The 23,413-nt window shown below is 39.9% G+C and overlaps 1 protein-coding gene across 2 annotated transcripts in view; it reads left to right on the forward strand.

Moving 5' to 3' along the window:
* Positions 1-23,413, forward strand: part of WDR17 (WD repeat domain 17) — an 81,085-nt gene that overhangs the window by 37,837 nt on the left and 19,835 nt on the right. For both annotated transcript variants that reach the window (XM_039217221.1, XM_039217220.1), the window contains exons 9-18: positions 1,944-2,035; positions 4,521-4,603; positions 7,137-7,223; positions 14,035-14,199; positions 16,092-16,294; positions 17,273-17,422; positions 17,510-17,640; positions 17,943-18,068; positions 19,059-19,214; positions 22,059-22,123. In XM_039217221.1, coding sequence (XP_039073152.1) covers positions 1,944-2,035; positions 4,521-4,603; positions 7,137-7,223; positions 14,035-14,199; positions 16,092-16,294; positions 17,273-17,422; positions 17,510-17,640; positions 17,943-18,068; positions 19,059-19,214; positions 22,059-22,123 — 1,258 coding nt within the window. The remainder of the gene's footprint in view (positions 1-1,943; positions 2,036-4,520; positions 4,604-7,136; positions 7,224-14,034; positions 14,200-16,091; positions 16,295-17,272; positions 17,423-17,509; positions 17,641-17,942; positions 18,069-19,058; positions 19,215-22,058; positions 22,124-23,413) is intronic.

Raw genomic sequence — 23,413 nt, forward strand, 5'->3', positions numbered from 1 at the left:
AAAATGAAATTTTCACTTCATAAAGTATATAGGATGTTTTCCTTATTTGTCCTAGTGGTAACATATTAGTTTAAAATCCACGTGTAACCAGGATATAGCTTTTTTAAAGATTATCTTCTCATGAACAGGGACTTGTAGCCTTGACTTTATCAGGGGTTTGAGACATCTTCAGATATTCTGCACTTGATTGTAGCCAAGGCCCAGAAGCGATGACAACTTCAGATATTCTGGGAGTCTCTTGGATTCTCAGGCATAAACGTTTTAGCACATGTGTGTGTGTGTGTGTGCCAGCGTCTGTCAGAGATTATCAGAGGAACTGGATTTTCAGAGAGGTCTGTGGTACAAAAGAGGCTAAGAACCTACTGCTATTCTGTTTATCCCTTATTTCTAACAAGGAGGAGAAGATCCAGAAAAAGGTTTTCTTTTGAACTCTTAAGGACAGTAGTTGTTCTTTTAATAACAGTCTTGGTGCCCTTACGGACACCAGGCTAATTGAAAACAAAGTTATTTCACTAATTAAGAAGCAGGTCACAAATAGAGCTAATTAGGTCTCTTACCTGCTGCCTTCTTCACGTTCATGTCTATTTTGCCTTTGGTGATGGCCAGCATTTACTAAAGAGGGTCTGAGGTCCGAGAGGCTGAGTAGTTTACCCAAGATTAAGTGCGTGGTGGTTGAATCAGGGTCTGAACGGTTGTCAGTTTGACTTGGAAGCCTGCGTTGTCGGTCAGCGGTCAGTGCCGCGTGCTTCTGCGCAGCAGGGTCCCCTGGCTGGGGAAGCAAGAGGCGGACCAGCCGACGCCATGATGTAGCACTGTGGCAGTGGGATAGCCTTCCTCCTCAGGATGTCACATGAGTCTCCACCCTAAAACTTGAATAGAAAATCTGAGTGTAAAAACCATTGTTTTAAATCCTAGCACAGAACCTAATCTTACTTAAAAGCATTATTTCACTCTACATTGAGAATTTGCCTCAAGAAAATTAAAATGTTGGAAAATGGAAATTCTTCCATTTTTTTCTTTGATATTTTGAAATGTGATTACCAATGAATCACTACCTTCAGTTAATTATGGATAAAGTTTAAAAGATTAATGAAGGTTGGTTGATAGGAAGTAGAGTAGGGCATAGAGAATTCTATAACTTGCTATAATTTTAGAGTACAAATTTATGTAGAATCTTCTCCCCAATAATTTGAGAACCCAGAAGGAGAGCAGAATGAAATACTAGAAACATGGTAAGGACTTATTTTTTAATTATTTTTAGGTTTCTAATAATGTATCACAAAATATTTCCTCCATGGCTTACTCCTAGGTAGCACATGACCCTTTCCCTTTCTTATAATGGAGAAAATCTCTTCTTTGACTGCCTTGCAAAAAATACTTAAGTCCTAGACCATTTACTATCTTAGCAGCGATTTGATTTTCACAGAAGTTTTATTTCTTAAAAGTATTGTTTATGTTTTTTATTTTTTCTGTGGTTCTGCCTAGAGAAATGCTTTCCTAACCCTCTCCCTCACAATTAACTAGATGTAATATAAAGAAAACTGTAAATACTGACTGGATATGTGATAATATGGAGCAATTATTGATAGTTTTTGTATTTGTGATTGTGATAATTTGGTCATGTCAGTGAAAGAGTCTTTTAGACATCCATACTGAGGTATATACTGATGAAAGGGTATAATGTCAAAGATTTGTTCCCACACCACCCAAGAGGGGCAACGGACAAAACGAGATTGACTGTGCTTTGATAATTGTTGAAACTCTGTGATGGGTACATTCGTTTTACTATTCTCTATTTGCATATACTTCATAATTTCCATTATAAAAAAAATCTAAAAAGAACTGTTAATACAAATTACAAGTCTTTTTCAAAAATCATATTTTGAAAATAATTACGTATGTGGCAGACATTTCATATCATGTGTCACCAATTGTTCCCGAAGGTGATTTAAACTGTATTGCTGGAGCAACATCCCGAAACGGTGCTTTTATTTGGGATGTGAAAAAGGGCAAAGTGGTACAACGATTTAATGAGGTAAGGTTTATTTGTTACTGAGTAGTGTGATGGCTTGTACTGCCTCATGTTTGGTAAATGCTTTTCTCTCTTAATTTAGTTGTCACCAGGTGACATTATGTTCTGTCACTCAGAAAAAAAAATCCAGGAGAACATACCCATGTTAAAATGAGCTATGAAAAATGGAGATGGGTCTAAGATATAAAAATTCCCCTAGAAGTGCATTAAAGATTCAAAGGAGTTCTGAGTCCTCTTCCACAGAATCATCTAGGCAAATGTTCAGTTAGTTGTAAAAAGACTAAACTCAGAACAAGATCCAAATTACAGCCTGAATTCTGTTACTCATTAGCTTCTGACATCGGGAGAATCATTTAATGTTTTGAACTGTGTTCTTCATCTGTAAGATGGTGAAGTTGGACTATATGGTTTCTTGGATTTCTGTCCATTTCTTTCCATGGCCAGCACAGAAACCTGCCCCCTTCCTGCTTGTAGTGTCTTAGATTGTACTTGACTTCTTCCTGGAGTTAAATCGTCATCCTGGGGGCACCTGGGTGGCTCAGTCGGTTAAACGGCCAGCTTCAGCTCAGGTCATGATCTCCTGGTTCATGGGTTCAAGCCCCGTGTTGGGCTCTGTGCTGACAGCTCAGAGCCTGGAGCCTGCTTTGGGTTCTGTCTCCCTCTCTCTCTGCCCCTCCCCCGCTCACATTCGGTCTCTGTCTGGCAAAAATAAATAAACATTAAAAAATTTAAAAAAATATATAAATTGCCATCTAGTATTTTACCACATACCACTACTGTTTGGAAACTACACATGATCTTGTTATAACGTGTTAGGTATAAATCAAGGGAAATAGGAGCAGGATCTCTCACCGTTTCAAAATTTCATTCATTTCAAGTGATTGCTATTGAAGTTCCTTGAATATATAATTTATTTGAAAATGGTTTTATTTGAGGCTTTGAAACCATTTCTACAAAAAACTGATATTCCCACAAGGATTAAGCAACTTTGATGTTCGAGGGGACACAAAAGTAATGTGGCAAATGCAGAGTATTAGGAACACTTTACCAACCACCAGTAGGCAAATTTGTCCTCAAAAGAGGAAGCCTTGACACAGGACCATGGGGTCACATCTCTCCCTTTCTCTCCGTTACAATACCTCGCGTCTGGCCGTGTCCTCCTCTCTCCCTCAAGGACAGTCGCTGTCCCCCAGTGGTTGTGTAAAAAGAAAAGAAGAAATGAACCTAAGAAAGAAACTTTTGACCTTAATTAAAAAATGCTATCCGTAGGCGTCCGCTCTGTTGATCTCTTCGTATGGCATCTTGGCATGTGTGACCCCAGATGTGTGCCCGTCAGTGCCGCCATGGCTGCCACGGCCTCCAGCGGGCATCGGGGCCATCGCTCATGTCCACGCATGTCTTCCCGGCATTCCGTAGCATAGTGGAGACTGATCTGAAAAGTGCTGAACTCTAGGGTAATAAATGTGGGACACTGCCAGCTTTAATCAACTGAGCTACGTATGGTTTTCAAGCCCTGCGTCCCCTTTCATGGGACAAACCAGGCTGACGGAAGGCCTCCACTCCTTCACCTTAGTATCGAGACCGTCTCCATTTTTGTACCCATCTTTATACAGCTGCCTACCTCCACCCCCACAGAGGACCAAGGAGCAAACTAGAGACCATTTTAGTAAAGGAGCCTTAAAACTCAGGATAAAACGTTACTTAAGTCTCTCCTTACCAGCAGCCACAATTGAACTACTATATAAATTTAAATAAAAGTTGGAAATGGATTGATAAATCTTTATTCACCTATATCCCCGTTGATGAATGACACTCCCATGAATAATATATTCCTTGTGGTTTTAAAAGTCCTCATCACACTGCCTGTGACTTTATGCCTTCCCCTTCCCAGGCCTCCTTCCTCTATCCCCTCCCCCAATTTCCTTCCCAGTTCCCTCCCCTGGTCCCCTTCCCCAGTCCCTTCCTCTCCCCAGTCCAAGAATGCAGAGGAACAGGTCCAACAGTGAGTAATTTGTTACAGGAATAACCTTAAATTCGTTCTCCTTTGTCTTTATAAAAATAGAGCTTTGAAACGTAGAACAATCAGTAATCACAGTCTCTTGCAGTATTTTGTACGCTGTGGTCGTAGTAGCACTGGGTTAGGAAGCAGATAGATAACCTTTCGTCTTGACTGGCCCTTCAGGAAAAGGCATTGAGCAAGCTTTATTCTACTGATGGCTGAGGGGGTGGATCCTGGCTCTATGCTTGTGTCTACAAAACACGAGTGGGGCCACTCAATTTTTATATCAAGACAGAGGTTTTGTTTCTTAAGTGTGAGAGCTTTATACGTTTTTAAAGTATGTTTTCAGCTTTCTGCTGTTGATAATAATGCCCCTGTTAGCATCACCTAGAGTAAGTTCCTAATAGAAAAGCAATACTAGAAGTGAATAAATGTGAGAAAAAAGGGGTGAATTATTTTTTATTGATAGGTATTTTGCATTTTTTGAAGCATGGAAAAAACGGAATATTCTGCATTGCCTGGAGTCATAAAGATCCCAAAAGGATAGCCACCTGCAGTGGCGACGGTTTCTGGTAAGTTCTGTGTGCCAGGTTCTCCTCGTTGTAAGAGATGCTCTTCATGATACAGTTGTATCCTGTTACACATGCATCAGAGCCGTCCGCCAGGCCCCTCTGTGCAGCGCTAGCAACTGTCATGAACACATGTAACCCCATGTAGGCACATGCCCTGTTATACCCAGATCGCCGTATCCTCAACGACCAGAGACCACCGGGGAGACCGAGTCACGCATGCAAAGGCAAAGGGCTTTATTACGGGCTTGAGCTCGGCTCACAGACTTTACCAGCGCAGTGGATCCGTGCTGAGAGCCCTGAACAAAGGCAGAGTAGGGTTTTTATGGGGTTTGTGACGGGGGAGTTACAGAAGTTGTGGCATGGAAACAGTGATCCAATCATAATTATACAATATCATTGACAGCGGGTTTAACCATACACATTGTCTAGAGTATTTGTTACTTTTGGCGAGACCCAATTACAACATTTAGAGTACTTTTAAATTTAACCAATTACAGAGCGAGCCTAGGGTCTTGTTCAGCGCCTAATGGGTTAACTTTAACATTAGGTAACAGAGTTTTATCTATAGTTGCTAGCCTTTCTTGATTGGGCATTGCCAAGGTAGTGTGGTGGAGTGATGTGGTGGGCAGTTTCTTCGGCCTTGGGCAATGTGTAGCTGCCTGGTAGTTTCAGGGAAACTGAAACTTAGGCCTTCTAGTTTAGAGGGGAAACTTAAAGCCTGTTATGGAGTCAGTCTGGTTTAGACTTGTGTCCTTAACACCTGTTGCTCTACTATGTCAGTAATAAGGGTGCGGTGATGTTTAAAATAAATAAATAGACTAGTAATTCCTTTCTCAATGGAAATACCACCTGAGATCTAATTAAAATACTGTGAATTGCCTCCAAGAAACTTTAAAGACTTTTCACTGAGAGTCTAAATAACTCTCGTCCCATTTTTGAGGGAGTTGTATTCTAGTTTTACAAGTGATTCACGAGATACCAAGTGCTCTAGAAACTTGTTCACCTTTTGTAGATGCTGTTATTTATAAAAGCAGGAAAAGCCCTTGCAAGGAGGAATAAAGTACATGTGGGAGATGCCTTTTCTTTTTTTTCTTAGAAGGTGACTAACGTCTTTGACCCTGTGTTTCACAAGAATGTGCTTTCTTAATTCTATGAAGTCCCAGGAAAAAGTAGGTCTCCAAGGAGTATATGGAAGGGGAGAATTGCCTTTGAGTTAAACGAATGTTTTGTAGCAGATGATGCTACCGTGTAGCTTCGGCAGGTGGTGTAGACACACAGGGCTGTTAAGAATATAGTAAAGATGGTCTCCTGTTACGTTTTGCGATACTCAACCCAATTTTCTCATCCTCATTTTTGAATTTCTGTGAAAAAGATAGTTGTTATGGAAACCAAATATCTTTTTACCAGGAAGGTAAAATTTTCAGAAAACAATAGTTATTTTTTTCCCTGAAAAGAATTATTTGCTAATTGATGAATAGCCAAATAAAAAAGATGTGCCTTCGAGTTTTTTTGATTAGGTGATCCACATTTAGCTTTTCCATGCCCTTTCAGGACCCCACTTACTTGATCAATACCACAGGCAGTGGCTAAATGTTTGTAAGCATAGGTCACCGCCACCCCCATGTAGCTTCAAAAGTTTTAATTGCCGAATGATGTCTGAGGGGGTCTTTTCTAAAGACTTATAAAAACCTGTAATACATTAATTTATATGCAGCTGCTACTTTTTTTTTTAATGGAATCAATAGCCCATGTATTATGGCAATGATACAGTCTGGTATTAAAGCTTCTGTTACTTCTGCAGCTAAAATATATCGTTTTGGGTAAAAGGGATCCTCCAAGTTTCTAGTTATAGCACTTAGAATATGCCACAAAAATGTTATAACTTCTCTGTCTTGGACTTGGTGTAATAGTACATGCAACCAGCATTATAAATGAGTTGTCTTAAATATAAATTTTGAACTGCTAAATTTTGAAGCTGAAAGTCAAATGCATATGTTAGCTATATCATTGTTTAAAAATTTTTTTAATGTTTTATTTATTTCTGAGAGATCAAGAGATAGAGCATGAGCAGGGAAGGGTCAGAGAGAGGGAGACACAGAGTCTGAAACAGGCTCCAGGCTCTGAGCTGTCAGCACAGAGCCCGACGCGGGGCTTGAACCCACGAGTCTTCAGATCATGACCTGAGCAGAAATCGGACGCTTAACCGACTAAGCCACTCAGGCGCCCCATCATTGTTTTAAAATATATGTATTAAACTAGGTTTTTTCCTCAACTAAAAATATTGTATAGGAAATAGTTTTTAAATCAAAATTTGTCACCTCCAAGTTAATGTAAGTGGATTGCCACAGTTAATACTATCTGATATAAGCATACTTACTCATAGTTGGTAACAACACAGTGCTGTTAAATGTCCCCTGTGCCTTGCAGACACGGTCTCCACCCTACAGTACTTACGTTTGAATTAGACTCTGACTTTGTGAACAGAGTATTAAGGATGTTGTATCTTCTATTAACATATTACACTTGATTTCAGTATTATCCGGACAGCTGATGGTAAAGTGCTGCACAGATACAAGCACCCCGCCGCGGTGTATGGTTGTGACTGGAGCCAAAACAACAAGTAAGAATTCTCTGGAGATAAGTAACACCTTCGGGGATTTTCAGTGACCATGAAATGTAATGTTGCTCCCGTAGGTGATGCTCCTCACTCTTCGTAGGTAATGGTCATTTTGCGTGGCTTTGTAATCAACTGTTGGAGCAGATGCTCTGGAAGAGGCTCAGGGCTAACTCACTAATACCAAGCGGAAGGCCAGTCAGATGCTGGTGTGGCTTCTCGATCACAGTGCAGGTAGCCCTTTCCCTCAACCCGCTTAGCCATCTCTCCAGTGGTGCTCTCTCCCCAGGACTTCCCATCGCTGCCCACCTAACGCCTGTGCCCCGGCGCTGCAGGATTTCCTAACCCAGATCCCACGGGCAGAGTGCTGAACAGTCATCCTTGCTTAAGAGCCTAGTATTTACCAGGTGAACATCAGCTCAGATTTGAACATTGATCCAGTTTTTAAGTCAGACCCCTGCTAACACTGAACCTTCAAGTCACTGCACTTCCAAGAATCTTGCATTTCAGACCTCTCTTTTTAAACTATATGAGTTATACTTAGAAATTAAAACTTTCTTTAGATATTGTGAAATAGTGTAAAAATTATGCTTTTCCATATTGCAGGTGGAAATATACATATTAAAATATTCACGCCTTGTTATACTTGTGTTCTGAGGCAAATCACGTATTTTTTCTTTTTTTAAACCCTATATCGTACAAAACGATGCATCTGTGTATCTCTTTCAGTAAATATAGAAGAACTTTTAATGCACTATTAGGAGTATATGCAAAAAGTATGCTCATGCTGGCTCCTGCCCGAGTATTCCCATCCGGTGGCCTGATAATGCTCACACAGAGCTGCTAAGGCCGGAATTCTTGCTGCTTCTCTCAGACCTTATCATGTCTCCACTTCCATTTCCCGTCAGCCATCAGCTCCTGGGAGATCACCCGTCTGACTGTTCTTTCTCCAGCCACTCTCCTCCCCCGCCCGAAACCAATAAGAGTTGTCTGCTTGTGGACTTCCTCAGAAGCCTTCTGAGTCACGTCCAGAATTCACACCCTTGGTCCCCACTTCCTTGTCTCCCCACCCCACCTTCTCCGGGTTGAAGTCAGAGTGCGTAACAACCGGATCTGAGCTCACCGCTTCATTGCGGACACGGACCGTAGCGAGTTTCCCCTGCAGGGGAGTCCCTGAGTAATCGGGTTCTCGTGTGCTTTAGTCACGCCGGTTCAACCCCGACTCCCCCTTGTGTGTGCATCCAGCCACCTTGGCTTTCAGTTTCTCGAACAAGTGAGCTCATTTTCATACCACAGCTTTCCCTCGCGCTGTCGCCCTTTATCTAGGGTCTGCTCCCCACCCGACCGCACACAGCTCGTCTGTATTGTGTATAGGGGACGTCCACCCTCCTCCACTTCTCAGCTCCAAACTGCTTCTGCAGAACAGTGTTCTTTGACTCCCGTATTAGGTACATTTCTCCCATGATACTCGGGGAACATTTAACATAATGAAACTAATGATTAGATAAAATTAAATATTAGAGCAGAAGTCAGTGATATAGGGGCACCTAGCTGGCTCAGCCAGTGGACCATGTGACTCTTGATCTTGAGGTTGTGAGTTCAAACCCCACACAGGCTGTAGAGTTTACTTAAAAGTGAAATCTTAAAAAAAAAATAATAGAGAAACTAAAAAAAAAAAAAAAACAGCAACAATGGAACAAATCAAGGAAGCCAGGAACTGGTTCTTTGAAAAGATCAACAAGATTGATAAACCTCGAACCAGACTCATTAATAAAGAGAGAGGACTCAAATAAAATTATTAATGATAGAGGAGAAATAACACCCAAAATCGCAGAAATATAAGCAATTATAACAGAATATAAAGAAAACCTATGTGCCAACAAATTGGACAACTTAGAAGAAATAGATAAATTCCTAGAAACATGTAACCTACCAAAACTAAAGCAGGAAGAAGTAGAAAATGTGAACAGACCAATCACCACAGTAAAATTAAATCAGTAATCAAAAAACTCCCCCAAAGCAAAAGTCTAGGACCAGATAGCTTCAGAGGGAAATTCTACCAAACATTTAAAGAAGAGTTAATACCAGTTTCTTCAAACTGTTCCAGAAATTACAGGAGGAAGGAAAACTTTCAGATTCATTCTATAAAGCTAGTATCACCTGGATACCAAAATCATATAAACAAAAAGAGAACTACAGGTCAGTATCTCTCATGAGTATAAATGCAAAAATCTAACAAAATATTAGCAAACTGAATCCAACAATATAATTTAAAAAATCAGGAGCACCTGGGTGACTCAGTTGATTAAGTGCTCAGGTCATGATCTCACAATGTGAGTTGAGCCCCACATTGGGCTCTCTGCTGTCAGCGCAGAGCCCGCTTGGGATCCTCTGCCCGCCCCCCCCCCCCCGCCCCTCCCCTGCTCACATATTGTCCCTCTGTGTCTCTCAAAAATAAACATTAAAAAGAAAGTCATAGGGGCCTGGGTGGCTCAGTTGGTTAAGTGTCCGACTCAGTCTCAGCTCAGGTCATAATGTCACGGTTCATGGGTTTGAGTGCTGCAGTGTGCTCTGTGCTGTCAGTGAAGAGCCTGCTGGGGACTCTGCCTCTCCCTTTCTCTCTGTCCCTCCCCTGCGCTCGCTCGCTCACTCTCTCTCTCTCTCTCTCTCTGTCTCAGAATAAATAAAAATCTTTAAAAGGTTTTTAGAAAGTCAGGAGAAATTGGCTGGCTCAGTCTGTTAAGCATGACAACTCTTGATTTTGGCTTAGGTCATGATCCTCAGGATTGTGAGATCGAGCCCTGTGTCAGGCTCTGTGCTAGGCATGGAGCCTGCTTCCGTTTCTCTCTCTCTTTCCCTCTCTCTCTCTCTCTCTCTCTCTCTCTCTCCCCCTCTCTCTCCCCCCTCCTCCATCCCCACTCACACACTCACTTTCTCTAAAGAAAGAAAAAGGAAAAGTCATACACCACGAATAAGTGGGATTTATTTCTGGAATGCAAGGGTGGCTCAGTGTTCACAAAATTATGAACACAATATGTCACATTAATAAGAGAAAGGATAAAAACCATATGATCACTTCAATAGATGTAGAAAAACTATTTGACAAGGTACAACATCCACTCATGATAATCCTGTGCGAAGTAGACCTGGAGGGAACATATCTCCACATAATAAAGGCCATATATGAAAAACCCACAGCTAACATTATACTCAGTGTTGGAAACTGAGAGTTTCTCCCCAAGGTCAGGAACAAGACAAGGATGTCCACTCTCACAACTTTTATTCAACACAGAACCAGAAGTCCTAGCCACAGCAGTTAGACAACGTAAGTAAAACGCATCCTCATGGTAAGGAAGAAGTTAAACTCACCAGTTCCAGATGACATGATAGTATGTGAAGAAAACACTAAAGACTCCACCAAAAAACTATTAGAACTGAAAAAAGAATTCAGTAAAATTTCAGGAAACCAAATCAATGTACAGAAGTCTGTTGCATTCCTATACACTAATAATGAAGCAGCAGAAAGTGAAATTAAGAGGCCTTCTAGGTGGCTCAGTCAGTTGAGCATATGACTCTTGATTTTGGCTCAGGTTATGATCTCACAGTTCATGGGATTGAGCCCCACGTTGGGCTCCGTGTTTACTGTGGAACCTGCTTGGGATTCTCTCTCTCTCTCTCTCTCTCTCTCTCTCACTCACTCTCTCCCCCCCTCCCCCCACCCCTCTCCTGTGCTCATGCTCTCTTTCTCTCTCTCTCTCTCTCTCTAAAAAACAAAAAAAGTGGCATTAAGAAAACAATCCCATTTATAATTGCACCAAAACCAAAAAAAAAAAAGGAATAAATTTAACCAAAGAAGAGAAAGACCTCTACTCTGAAAACTGTAAAACACTGTGAAAGAAATTGAAGACGACACAGAAAATGGAAGGACATTCCTTGTATTCCACGCAAGAACAAGTAGTGTTAAAATGATTGTGTAAAGAAGGTGTGGCATATGTACCCGATGGAGTAGTATTCATCCGTACAAAAGAATTAAATCTTACCATTTGCAACAACACAGGTGGGTCTACGGGGTATTCTGCTAAGCAAAGTCAAGTCAGAGAAAGACAAATACCATATGATCTCACTCATATGTGGAACGTAAGAAAACAAACGAGGGAAGGGAAAGAAAAGAAAACCGTTGTCTTAACTGTAGAAAACAAACTGATGGTCACCAGAGGGGAGGTGGGTGAAGAGATGGGGGGAAATAGGACATGGGGATTAAAGAGTGCGCTGATGATGAAAAAAAAAATCAACTAGGAGCTACTTGACCTGTAAATATTAGCTGTAAGAGTAATAAATATATACATATATAATTTTTAAAAACCATAATAAAATTAAATTTTAGTTCAGAGTTGGTTGTCTCACCCACCAGAATGTAAGCTCCTGAGACCAGCGACTGGTCTCTGTTTTCAAGAGCATATTCTTAGCAGAACCCTGTACTACTAACCCTCACTGAGCCTTGAACAAAGTAGCTATTCAAAAAATATTTCATCAAGATACAAATGGATAGAATCACCTTGTATCTGACCACTAGAATAGTTCTACATTCTTATTTCACTGCTTTATAAGTTAGTAAGTATTTGAGTACTTGAAATAAAAATTAGATAGTAAGACAATATTTTTTGCTGGTTAAAAAACAAGTCCTTTCACATGAAACGATGCTCAACATCCCTCCTCATCAGGGAAATACAAATCAAAACCACACTGAGATACCACCTCAAACCAGTCAGAGTGGCTAAAATGAGCCAATCAGAGAACTCTGGATGCTGGCGAGGATGTGGAGAAACAGGCACCCTCCTACACTGTTGGTGGGAATGTAAACTGGTGCAACCCCTCTGGAAAACAGTGTGGAGGATCCTCAGGAAACTAACAATAGAACTCCCCTAAGACCCAGCAATAGCACTGCTAGGAATTTACCCAAGGGATACAGAAATGCTGAGGCATACGAGCACGTGTACCCCAATGTTCACAGCAGCACTCTCCACAATAGCTAAAACATGGAAAGAGCCTAAGTGTCCATCCACAGATGAATGGATCAAGAAGATGTGGTTTATCTATACCATGGAATACTCCATGGCAATGAGAAACAATGAAATCTGGCCATGTGTAGCAACATGGATGGACCTTGAGGGTGTTATGCTGAGCAAAATAAGTCAGGCAGAGAAGGACAGATATCATATGTTTGCACGTATAGGAGGATTAGGAGGAACTTGACGGAGGAACAAGGGGGAGAAGAAGGGCGGAAATGGTGGGGGAAAGGGAGAGACGCAAACCATGAGAGACTCTTGAATGCTGACAAAAACTGAGGACTGATGGATGTGGGGGGGAGGAGGGATGGGCATGGAGGGAGGACACTTGTGGGGATGAGCACTGAGTGTTATGTGGAAACTAATTTGACAAACTATTTGTAAAAAAAAAAAAAAAAAAAAAAAACAAGTCCTTTGTTTTAACTTATATGCTTACAACCAAGTGTACCATATACATTTCATTTTTATTTTTAAAATCTTTTTAAAAATGTCCTAAGAGCAGTATCCATATTTTAGGTAACATCTTAGGAAATAGGTGAAAAATACCTAGAACTTTTAAAAGTTTATATTCATAAGATCTCTCTGAGTTTATAATTTGGATGTCTGTATGTGCATTTCTTGAATGTTTATCATTTAATTTTTAAGATTTTATATTTATGTATCCATATATATGTATTGTATACACACACACACAAATATACAGATATACTCCTATATATATGTAAATATTTGTATTATGCAAAGTATATTTCCCCATGTATAGAAACTGGCCCTGACTTGGACAGATAGAAGAATGCACATTTACAGATTGGCATCCTAGTTTGCAAACTGATGTGTTTCTGCACGTGGGCTTAAGTAAATACAAGTATTATGACCCACATGAAAAAAACCAGTAATTTGAAGTTGGAGGAAGGTGGTGATGACAATTGGGCTCAAATGTGTAACTTCCTGTCTTTACATTTAGAGTGTGGGGCCTGTTTGTATGACCCTTGATGATCATTAGTGATCTCCCCGGGTCCGCCCTGTGAGTGCTGGAGCTGGTACCCCTAGCGCCACTTGGAACAGTATTGCACGTATGACCACGAGGGTTTAAGTGGTTGCTTAGTTCACTCTCAGTCTCTTGAGAATAACAAACAAATATCATTAAAAGATCAGATCCACATATTATATTTCCAGAGGATCCTTAGCTGGAACAGTTCACTGCTGCTGGGGTAGTCACCAGAGAGAATTGGGAGCCCGGGACTGTAGCTTCCTGTCGACCGGGACAGCCTTGTCTGCGGGAAGCTTTCCCAGCATCCTTCAGGGGAAGCATTGCTATCTGTACTCATGCCACAGAAAAATTTCCGTGATTAGTAATTTCCTTATCATCAAGGAGGCAAGTCTCAGTCACTCACCATTGGAGACCCTCGATACGACCCAGTAGTTGTGAAATACAAAGATACGAGGAATATTCAAGGAGTCATGAACCTGGACATTTAAAAAAGACCTTGTAGAAATATGGATTCCATTATCCTGTATCTAAGATTAAAAACTAAAATCTCAAGTAATTAAGAGGGAATATAAGGAAACTCTTCACACTAGGGCGGTTTCTGGGAATAGTGGTTTTACTTCTGTGAGTTTTCTGTCTAACTTCATTAGGGAAGCAAAAAAATTGTAGTTTCAGAAATTAGAACTATATACATTTAAAAATTATCAGTAGTAAATAATATCAGCTGTTTTCATATTTTAATATGCTATTGGCGGTATTTCAGAGACATGATAGCCACCGGCTGCGAAGATAAAAATGTCCGTGTCTATTACGTAGCCACCAGCTCCGATCAGCCACTGAAAGTATTTAGTGGGCACACTGCCAAAGTGTTCCACGTCAGATGGTCCCCTCTGCGGGAGGGAATTCTTTGCAGTGGCTCTGATGATGGGTACGTATTTTTGGATTTTAATTTTTTATTCCTTAAAATCATAAGCCTATAATTCTTTAGAACTGTATATATTTATATGATCCAACTTTGGGTTGAAAATATGTAACAACTACACATTGGCAATTAACACTTACCTAATTGCATTTAAACAAAAGTCCATTAAATTTTGCCACACTTATGTTAGCAACATATTCATGATTTCTACTTCCTTGTTTTCTTTACTATGGATGTTTATTTCTGCCTTATTAGCAACAAAGTTAACAGAAACAAACTTTTTAAAGGATCAGTTTGGAAAGGGGAAAAAAGATCTGAAACAAATAAATCTCTGTAAAACAGAAGAATATTTTTAAAATAATGTCCCAATATTTAATCTGGAAAACAATTGTACTCTGTTTTCATTAGGAATAGGAAAAAGAAGATAACCATGTGTTTAAACGTGAAGAGAATGTATTTAGAAATGAGAGTCATTTACCATTTTGGTGGAGATGGGGGTTGTGAAGAAGGTCCTGGAATCTTTTCTATATTTTATATTCAAACAGGATAGATTTGCGTAGTACAGCTTGGTCCCTATTTGAATACGAGATAAATTTGGGTAAGAAAAATCTTACTTTAGGCAGATACAAATCCTAGTATGCAGTCACCACAGGTTTAATATTGGATAATTAACTCTTTTCATTTGAAATTTTGTCATTGTGTCATCCACCCAAATTTCATAAGAAAAACTGTGAAATTTCTGTGGGCTATCACTGGAAATGTTACTTACAGTAAGGTTATCATGTCAAAGTGAAGGAGCTGACCCTATGTTAAGTCTCTTCATATAGACTTCATTGGCTAAATTCTATTGGTATGTGGAAAAAAAAGTATAATCTTCAACCATTGTCTGAGAAATATTTGTCAGAAAGGTAGCAGTAAGCATTTTCTTATTTATGAAAATGAAACTTGAAAGTCTGTTGGCACCTTTAAATAATGCTTATGTACAGTGGGGCATATCCAACTTTTCTCATGTTTTAATACCAAACATACTTACAATAGCCTGATGTTTGCCTAATCTAAATTATGTCATAAAGCAAAAATACCTATTCTAGGGAACGCTTCTTATGAGAACATTATTTTGATACAACTCACTTTAGTATAATCTTATTTATAAAAGAATGATATGAACCAAAAATAACTTAGATGTTAACTAACATAAGAAATGAGCCCAAAGTTAGGTTGTGATATGCCTGGACCCATTGTTCTGTACTAAGATAAGGGGAAGAAGAAGGAAATCTTTACAGAAAACATAAATAAATATGTCTGAAAGAAATAAAATTAGAGAATGTGTCTTCTTTACTTTGTACAATTGGTAGATCCAAGTAATATCATGAATCCAGTAATATTTGAATTTTGTACTTGATTTTAGACTGATTCCACACTGACTAAGCCACTTATTTTATTGACCAAAACATGAAGGAATGATTTACTCTGATAAGAGCATAGAGATGAATTGATTGTTCAAATAATACCCATCATCATATATGCTATATTTTCATGATTTACAGATAATGTGAGTGTTGTTAGATTATTTTATCTGTATTATTAGTCATATTTTCCTTTGGCTTTGTCTGTTCTGGATATTTCACTTTAAAAAAGAAATGTTTTAATTATGTAAACTGTGGAATAGTATATTTAGTACCAGTAGTAAATGAACAGTTAAAGTAAGAAAAAAAATATGTTGATTTTCTCGCCTAGTTAATTGTTCATTTCCATGATGAAAAGAATTGTAGCATAACTTGAAACTTAAAAAGCTTTTCCTGTTTATGGAGAAATAATTGTGCTCCACTAAAAACGTGTCCGTACTATAGATAAGTTATAACTTGAATGGCATCACATACATAGTATTCTGTTTGCAGTTCTGTTCGAATCTGGGATTATACTCAAGATGCTTGCATAAACATTCTCAGTGGCCACACTGCACCGGTGAGGGGATTAATGTGGAGCCCGGAGATCCCATACCTCCTCCTGTCTGGCAGCTGGGACTACACTATAAAAGTGTGGGACACTCGAGAAGGAACTTGTTTGGATACTGTTTATGATCATGGTGCAGATGTATATGGTAATGTGGTTTTCACGTACTTTCAAATTCTGTTGTATTAATGATGATTATAATTTATGAGAAATACAGTATTTTTTAAGAAGGCTTATAGTGTTTCATTTTAAAATAATATTATTTTATTATAAATTGTACTTGTTTGTTACTGAAATATCAGAATACACAGATAAGAATCCAAAATGTCATGAGAAATTGTGTTTCTGTGTATGTGTATGCGCGCGCACACAACCCTCCCCCCCCCAAACGGCATGGATTGTTTTTCCCTTTACCATCACTCCAGAAAGAAGTTGTGAAACAGGGAATCATTGATAAAGTAGATAGAACTTATCAAATCATTCTTCTGCCTTTACTCATGGACATTTAGGACAATAGTCCATTTTTTAAATGTGATATGAAGTCAATAAACGTAATTGAGCTGGGTATGGAAACCAGATTTCGTGTCTTTTGCATGCCACTTTCATTTGTAGACCCAAACTTTGATGGGAGTAGTAGGTGAATTAAGAGAAAAAATGGTTCTTTAGAGAAAGGTCCCCAACTCTAGCCACCTGTGTCCATATTCCTCCCATCAGTGGCCTGAAGCAGAGGGGCTGAGGGTGGGAGGGGTCCTTTTTCTGGATGTTGTTAGCTAGAAGGGCCCAGAGGTTCCTTCTCCTTGTAATTGGGACTTCCCCCATCCACCATTAACGCACAGATTACCGTGTACTCCACTGGCGTGACAGTATGCTTGAACCACCCGAAATATCATTTCAGCATTTTCACTTGGGACTGTTTGCCAATCATTGTTCAATTTTGTATCCATATTAATAGAATATGCTAATAATTTCTTATATTCTTGTATCATTTTCAGCCAAAATAGAAATGTGCTGTCTTAAAACACTTCTTTATAACTTCAGTTCTGGAGAAGTGTTATGAGATACATACAGATAGAAAATATTTTTCCATGCTTACTTTAGTTAAAACAGGTTTCTTTTTTTCCATCAGGGTTAACATGCCATCCGAGCCGTCCCTTCACCATGGCATCTTGTTCCCGGGACTCTACAGTGAGACTCTGGTCACTAACCCCTTTAATCGCTCCTTTACCAATAAATATTCTGGCAGACAGACCGTGGGAAGAAATTATCGGGAACACGGGTATTGCCAGTATGCATGTATTAGATTTTATTTTTCAGTGCCATCTTCTCAGCAGTCCTTTCTCACTGAATTATGTGTGTTGTTTAGATCAAGCTGTAGAACAAGGCACCCCCCCTCTATTGTGCGGTAAAGTATCAAGAGATATTAAACACGAAATAGAGAAGCTAACTGGTAATCCTCGAGCGAAGAAGCTGAGATGGTTTTCAGAGTGTTTCTCAGTGAGTATTACAGGAATTAAGTGAACATTTTCCTTGTAGTCTAAGTGAGTCATTAGAACCATTGTCCTCAGGTTATCACATATTTACATGTCATCCCAGCTCATCAGTAGGTCCCTCTGAACATAGCTCATACGAGTTAGAAAACAAATGGAAGCCAGAAACAATAAACGAGAGAAAGTATAGTTACAATTGTGTTCATTTTTCCATTTAGATGTGCCTTCATCGTATTTGTGAAGATGCAAAATTCTGCGTGATTTTTAATTGATCTGTTTGTCTTTGGATTTTCTGTACCAACCCTTTAGCCTGCAGGGGGCAGCGACAATCTGTGGAACTTGGTTGCGGTGGTCAAAGGGCAGGATGACAGCTTGCTCCCTCAGAACTACTGTGAAGGAATAATGCATTTGAAACACCTGATTAAGTTTAGAACCGTAAGTATGTATGCGAGGATCCTGTGCTCAAGCAAAGTTGTTTCTTTTTTTGCCTTTTCGCTGTTGAAATTTAAACATTATTTTTAAAATATGCATAATTAGAGTTAGTAGACAAATGAATGAGCACTAAGGACATTAATAGTAAAAAGCGATCATGAGAGTATGAATTATTTGAGATCACATTAAGGCAGCCCATGGTTTGTATAGGCTGAATCTTGTGAAATTCTTCAAAGGTCACTTGGCACTACTTGAAATGCCCTTACCCTATTACCAGATGACCGTGACATGTGGACCACTCTGATTTTAGTCTCAGAGGCCAAACACACTCTCTTCTGGGATATGTTTTATGAAAACTGGCCATGTTATAGCTCTAAATGAATTTCATTTCAAAACACTCAGGGACCTTATGCCTGGAGTGATACACAGTACCAACAAACCAGTCCTGGGACCTGAAAGAGGAAGCAGCTTTTATATTTGCAATGAAATATCAGTGGTTAAGTCAGATGTGGACGGAAAAGCCATAAGAAACAGTTATTTTCATAAAGGAGTGCCTTGATCACAAACGACACCTAAGCACTACAGCTCTTACCTCCTGACAATATGGGAGCCTAGAGAGTGAGCCTGTCACTTTTAATTTTTATTTGAGACTTTTATATATGTTTTCACCAGTTACGTATCACTATGTCATTTACTACGTTTTGGCCCCTGGAGCTGTATCTAACTCTTAACACCTGCTAAGTTTTAAAGACAGTGGGATTTAGCCTCTCTCTACCCAATACCACACATCTATTCTACTCCCACGCACAGCAAAATATAAAGGTCAAAGAGGTATCATGTTTTATAAAGAAAAAGTATTGAGTTTTAAAAATATTTTACTTCCAGTGCTATGATGCTTTTAAAACATGTGCCCATATAATGCTTTTATAGTCATCTTTTATCACCAGCTCTTGTATAACAAAATTTAGAACATTGTCTTTTCTTTTTAACCAGTCTGAAGCCCAAGAATTAACAACAGTCAAGATGTCTAAATTTGGTGGTGGTATTGGTGTGCCCACGAAAGAGGAAAGACTGAAGGAAGCTGCAGAAATACATTTGAGATTAGGACAAATTCAGAGATACTGTGAACTTATGGTTGAACTTGGAGAGGTAATATGCTAAAACCAATGAGTTTAACCCAGTATCCCAGGTATCGGTGATCTACTGAATATTAAGCTTATGTCAGGCGTGCACCAGAGAGCAGTACTTACCAGAGTGAGATTTTCGGGGCCAGCAGCGTCAGCATCACGTGGAAACAGGTTAGATGTGCATTCCCCACCCCAGACCCACAGACTCAGAAACCCGAGGGGTGTGGCCCGGTGACCTGTGCTTTTATTAGCCCTCCAGGTTATTCACACGCATGTGGAAGTCTGAGGACCACTGCCCTGGGGTAGGATCTTTGATTCCCTTTGATACCTAAAAAATATCCATGTTGGCTAATTTGCTCACAGTGGGTTCCCCTTGCTAATAGATTTGTTGTGACTAAACCCCACACTGGCCACAAGAAGGGTTGTCCCTGAGGATTTTCTGGTGAATTAGGGTCCTAAGGCACATCCTGAGTTAGAGGACTGATTCAGCAAAACAGAGTTTTCCAAAAAAAAAAGATAAGTCTATCCTATTACAATTTGGGGTGGTGGTTATGGTTGGAAAGCGGGTAGCAAATAAACTAGAACTAAAGGGAGAAGGGGCTTCTGTTTCTTTTCTTTTTTTTTTTTTTTTTAATGTTTTATTTCTTTCTAGGAGAGAGAGAGACAGCGTGAGCAGGGGAGGGTCAGAGAGAGAGGGAGTCACAGACTGAAACAGGCTCCAGGCTCTGAGCTGGCAGTCAGCACAGAGCCCGACGCGGGGCTCGAACCCACGAACCGCGAGATCATGACCTAAGCGAAAGTCGGACGCTTAACCGACTAAGCCACCCAGGCGCCCCAAGGGGCTTCTGTTTCTTGATCTGGATGCTGGTTATGTGAGTGGTTTCAGTCTGTGAAAATTTATGGTGCTTTTTGTTTTTCTAAATGTCTAGTTTCGTTCAACAAAATTCTCCCCCAACCCTCCAAAAAAAAAAAAAAAAAAAAACCCACAACGGCAGGGACTCATTTCATAGTTGATGAAAAACTCTATGTTAGTTCATTTTATAATTACAAAGTGCTATTAAGTGTACTAATAAATGATAATACAGTAAAACTGAGCAATAAAGTTGCATTAAAATACATCAAAATTAAACTTACCTTTACTCACCTTTTTATTCCCCCATACACTAGAGGCAAATAGTGAATTACTGCTTGACCTAAAACAAAATGTCATTTATAAATGTTACTGAAAAGACATTGCCAGCTGTAAAGTGTTCAGGAGCGAGATAGAAATTTTACTTCTGAAGAAGTAGAGGTTTGGCTTAAAAGTTACCTTTTCAGCAGGGCACTGTTAGAAAGAGTATTGATCAAATTCAAGAAGAAAAAGAAGAAATAAATAGTTCTTCATCTTCCCGAGTTTTATATTTGGATGTATATTTTTAAAGCTATATTTAATTCACATATGACGATACTTTCATAACGTGTGCAGTTGTGGAGACTGAGAACTTTGTTGTGAGATGTCAGTGTCCTTCAGGATCCAGACATGGTGCTTCCAGCCCCGGGATGCAGGAACGCCCTAGGAGTGGCTCACCATCACCTCCTTCTCTACTTCCTGTTTCTTTGAGGTTAATACTGTGACATCAGGAAAACATTTAATTCTTTCACTTACAAGACCTGTTTTTGTAGAAAAAGTTTAATGATTTCCAAGTTCATTTAATCTACATTTTAACTGCTTTCTTGCATTTGCCTCTACTATAATAAAGACAAATTTTCCCTAAAGGCATAATTTAAATTTTTTTAATAGTATATTTAATTTTGAGACGGAGAGAGGGAGACACAGAATCTGAAGTAGGCTCCAGGCTCTGAGCTGTCAGCACACAGCCCGCTACAGGGTTCGAACCCACAAACCATGAGATCATGACCTGAGCCAAATTCGGACGCTTAACCGACTAAGCCACCCACGTGCCCCTAAAGGCATAATTTAGATTACCCTTTTTTTAAAAAAGGTAACATGACAACAGGGGCACCTGGGTGGCTCAGTCAGTTAAGCATCTGACTCTTGGCGTCAGCTCAGGTCGTGATCTCATGGCTAATGAGTCTGAGCCCCACATCTGGCTCTGCACTGACAGTGCGGAGCCTGCTTGGGGTTTTGTCTCTCCATCTCTCTGTGCCTCCCCTGCTTGCTCGCTCGCTCTCTCTCAAAATAAGTAAAAATAAACTCAAATAAAAAGGTAACTTGACTACAAATAATGTAGTATTACAAATTTTCTATTTCGTACACCCAAAACTAATTTTATACTGTATGCTAACTAACTGGAATTTAAATACAAACTAAAAAACAATGACCTATTTAAAATTGAATCTGTTGTTTTCAGGCTAATTGCCAATTTTCTAGCCATAATTGTAATAGAATTCTACTCTTTGGGAGAGCCTTAATTAAAATGAAGTTTAGATCCATGTTGTGATATTTAAAATACTTCACCCTCACTTCCCTTCTAGGCTTGAGTTCAGTGAAATCTGTATTTTCCATATAATTTTCTCACTTGCCTTGATTGAACAATGATCTTCTTTAATAACAGTCTAATTTTTAAAATATAAAGATTAGGGGCGCCTTTGTGGCTCAGTTGGTTAAGTGTCCAACTTTGGCTCAGGTCATGATCTCAGGGTTCGTGGGTTCGAGCCCCATGTCACACTCTGTGCTGACAGCTCAGAGCCTGGAGCCTCCTTCGGATACTGTGTCTCCTCTCTCTGACTCTCCCCTGCTCACGCTGCCTCTCTCTCTCTCAGAAATAAAGAAAACATTTAAAAAACTTAAAAAGCAAAACAAGTCCATTAAGAGTTAGTACAATCAAACTACACTTGTCTTTGCCTTTCTTGTTTTCTGTTCTAGTGGGACAAGGCTCTGTCAGTCGCACCAGGGGTGTCTGTGAAATACTGGAGGAAGTTAATGCAGAGGTAAGCTCAGGGCCTGTGTCCGAATAGGTGTTTTAAAATATGTTAAAATGGAAGCAATATATAAACATGATAGTAGCGTTTGAGAGTTTCTAGTCTTATGTTGTTTTGAGTTTATTTTTGAGAAAGAGGGCACAAGCAGGAGAGGGACAGAGAGAGAGAGGGACACAGAGAAGGAGACGTAGAATCTGAAGTAGGCTCCAGGCTCTGAGCTGTCAGCACAGCCTGACGTGGGACTTGAACTCACAAACCATGAGATCATGCCCTGAGCTGAAGTTGGATGCCCAACTGGCTGAGCCACCCAGGCGCCTCTAGTCTTATGTTGTCTTTAAAAAAGCTGGATTTTACGTCTGCTAATACAGAAAATTAGACAAATTGGTTACAAGTCATTTGGTGTTCATATATTTGACCTGGCATCTGAGATAGACCGTGGAAGGCAGAGTCTCCATGGCAGTGGGGGGATTGACAGATGAGTAATCATACTTGCTGGTTAATATATTGCTACTGAAATATAGGTGGTAAGATTTTCTAGAGGTTACCTAAAGCTCACAGAATACTTCTTCTGTTGACAATCTAAAGAATTCTCTCTGGACACCAAGCCGTGCCCTCTCTTGTCCAGGAATATGAGGGAGGGACTGACGAAGACACATTCTGAGGTGTATTGGTTTCCTTCGGCCTCTGTAACAAAGTACCATAAACTAGTTGGCTTAGAACCACAGAAATTTATTCTCTCACAGCCCGGAAGCTAGAAGTCTAATATCCAGTTGTCGAGAGGACTGGTTCCTACCAAGGTCTCTGAGAAAGAATCCACTGCACGCTTTCTCCCCAGCTTCTTGGGGTTTCTGGCAGCCACTGGCATTCACTGACTCATGGGTGCACTGCTCCACCACCTGCTTTCTTCTTGTGGGGCCTTACTCGCCGTGTGTCTCTGGGGACATGTCCCTCTTTCTTTGAGGACACCAGTCATAGCAGATTGAGGGTCTACCCTAAACTAGTGTAACTCCCTCTTAACTGATTGCATTGGCAAAGACATATTTCCAAATACAGTTAGTTTGTAGAGATCGTGGTTTGTGCTTACGCATATGTTTTGGGCAGGCACATTTCAACTCACAGCATAAGACTGTTCCCTTTTCCATTCTATTTGTGCAGGGTGCTCACTGTGTGCCTAGCACTGGGCTAGGCCTGTAGACTAATATTTAATGACGTATTCCCTTGCTTCTGGCATTAAAAAAGAAAAATTTTGATTTTTCTTCCACGGGACATGATTTAGAAGCAAATTCAACTGCAACTCAC

The sequence above is a fragment of the Hyaena hyaena genome, unplaced genomic scaffold, assembly GCF_003009895.1.
Source record: "Hyaena hyaena isolate Hyena2069 unplaced genomic scaffold, ASM300989v1 scaffold_681, whole genome shotgun sequence".
NCBI classification, from domain to species: Eukaryota; Metazoa; Chordata; class Mammalia; order Carnivora; family Hyaenidae; genus Hyaena; species Hyaena hyaena.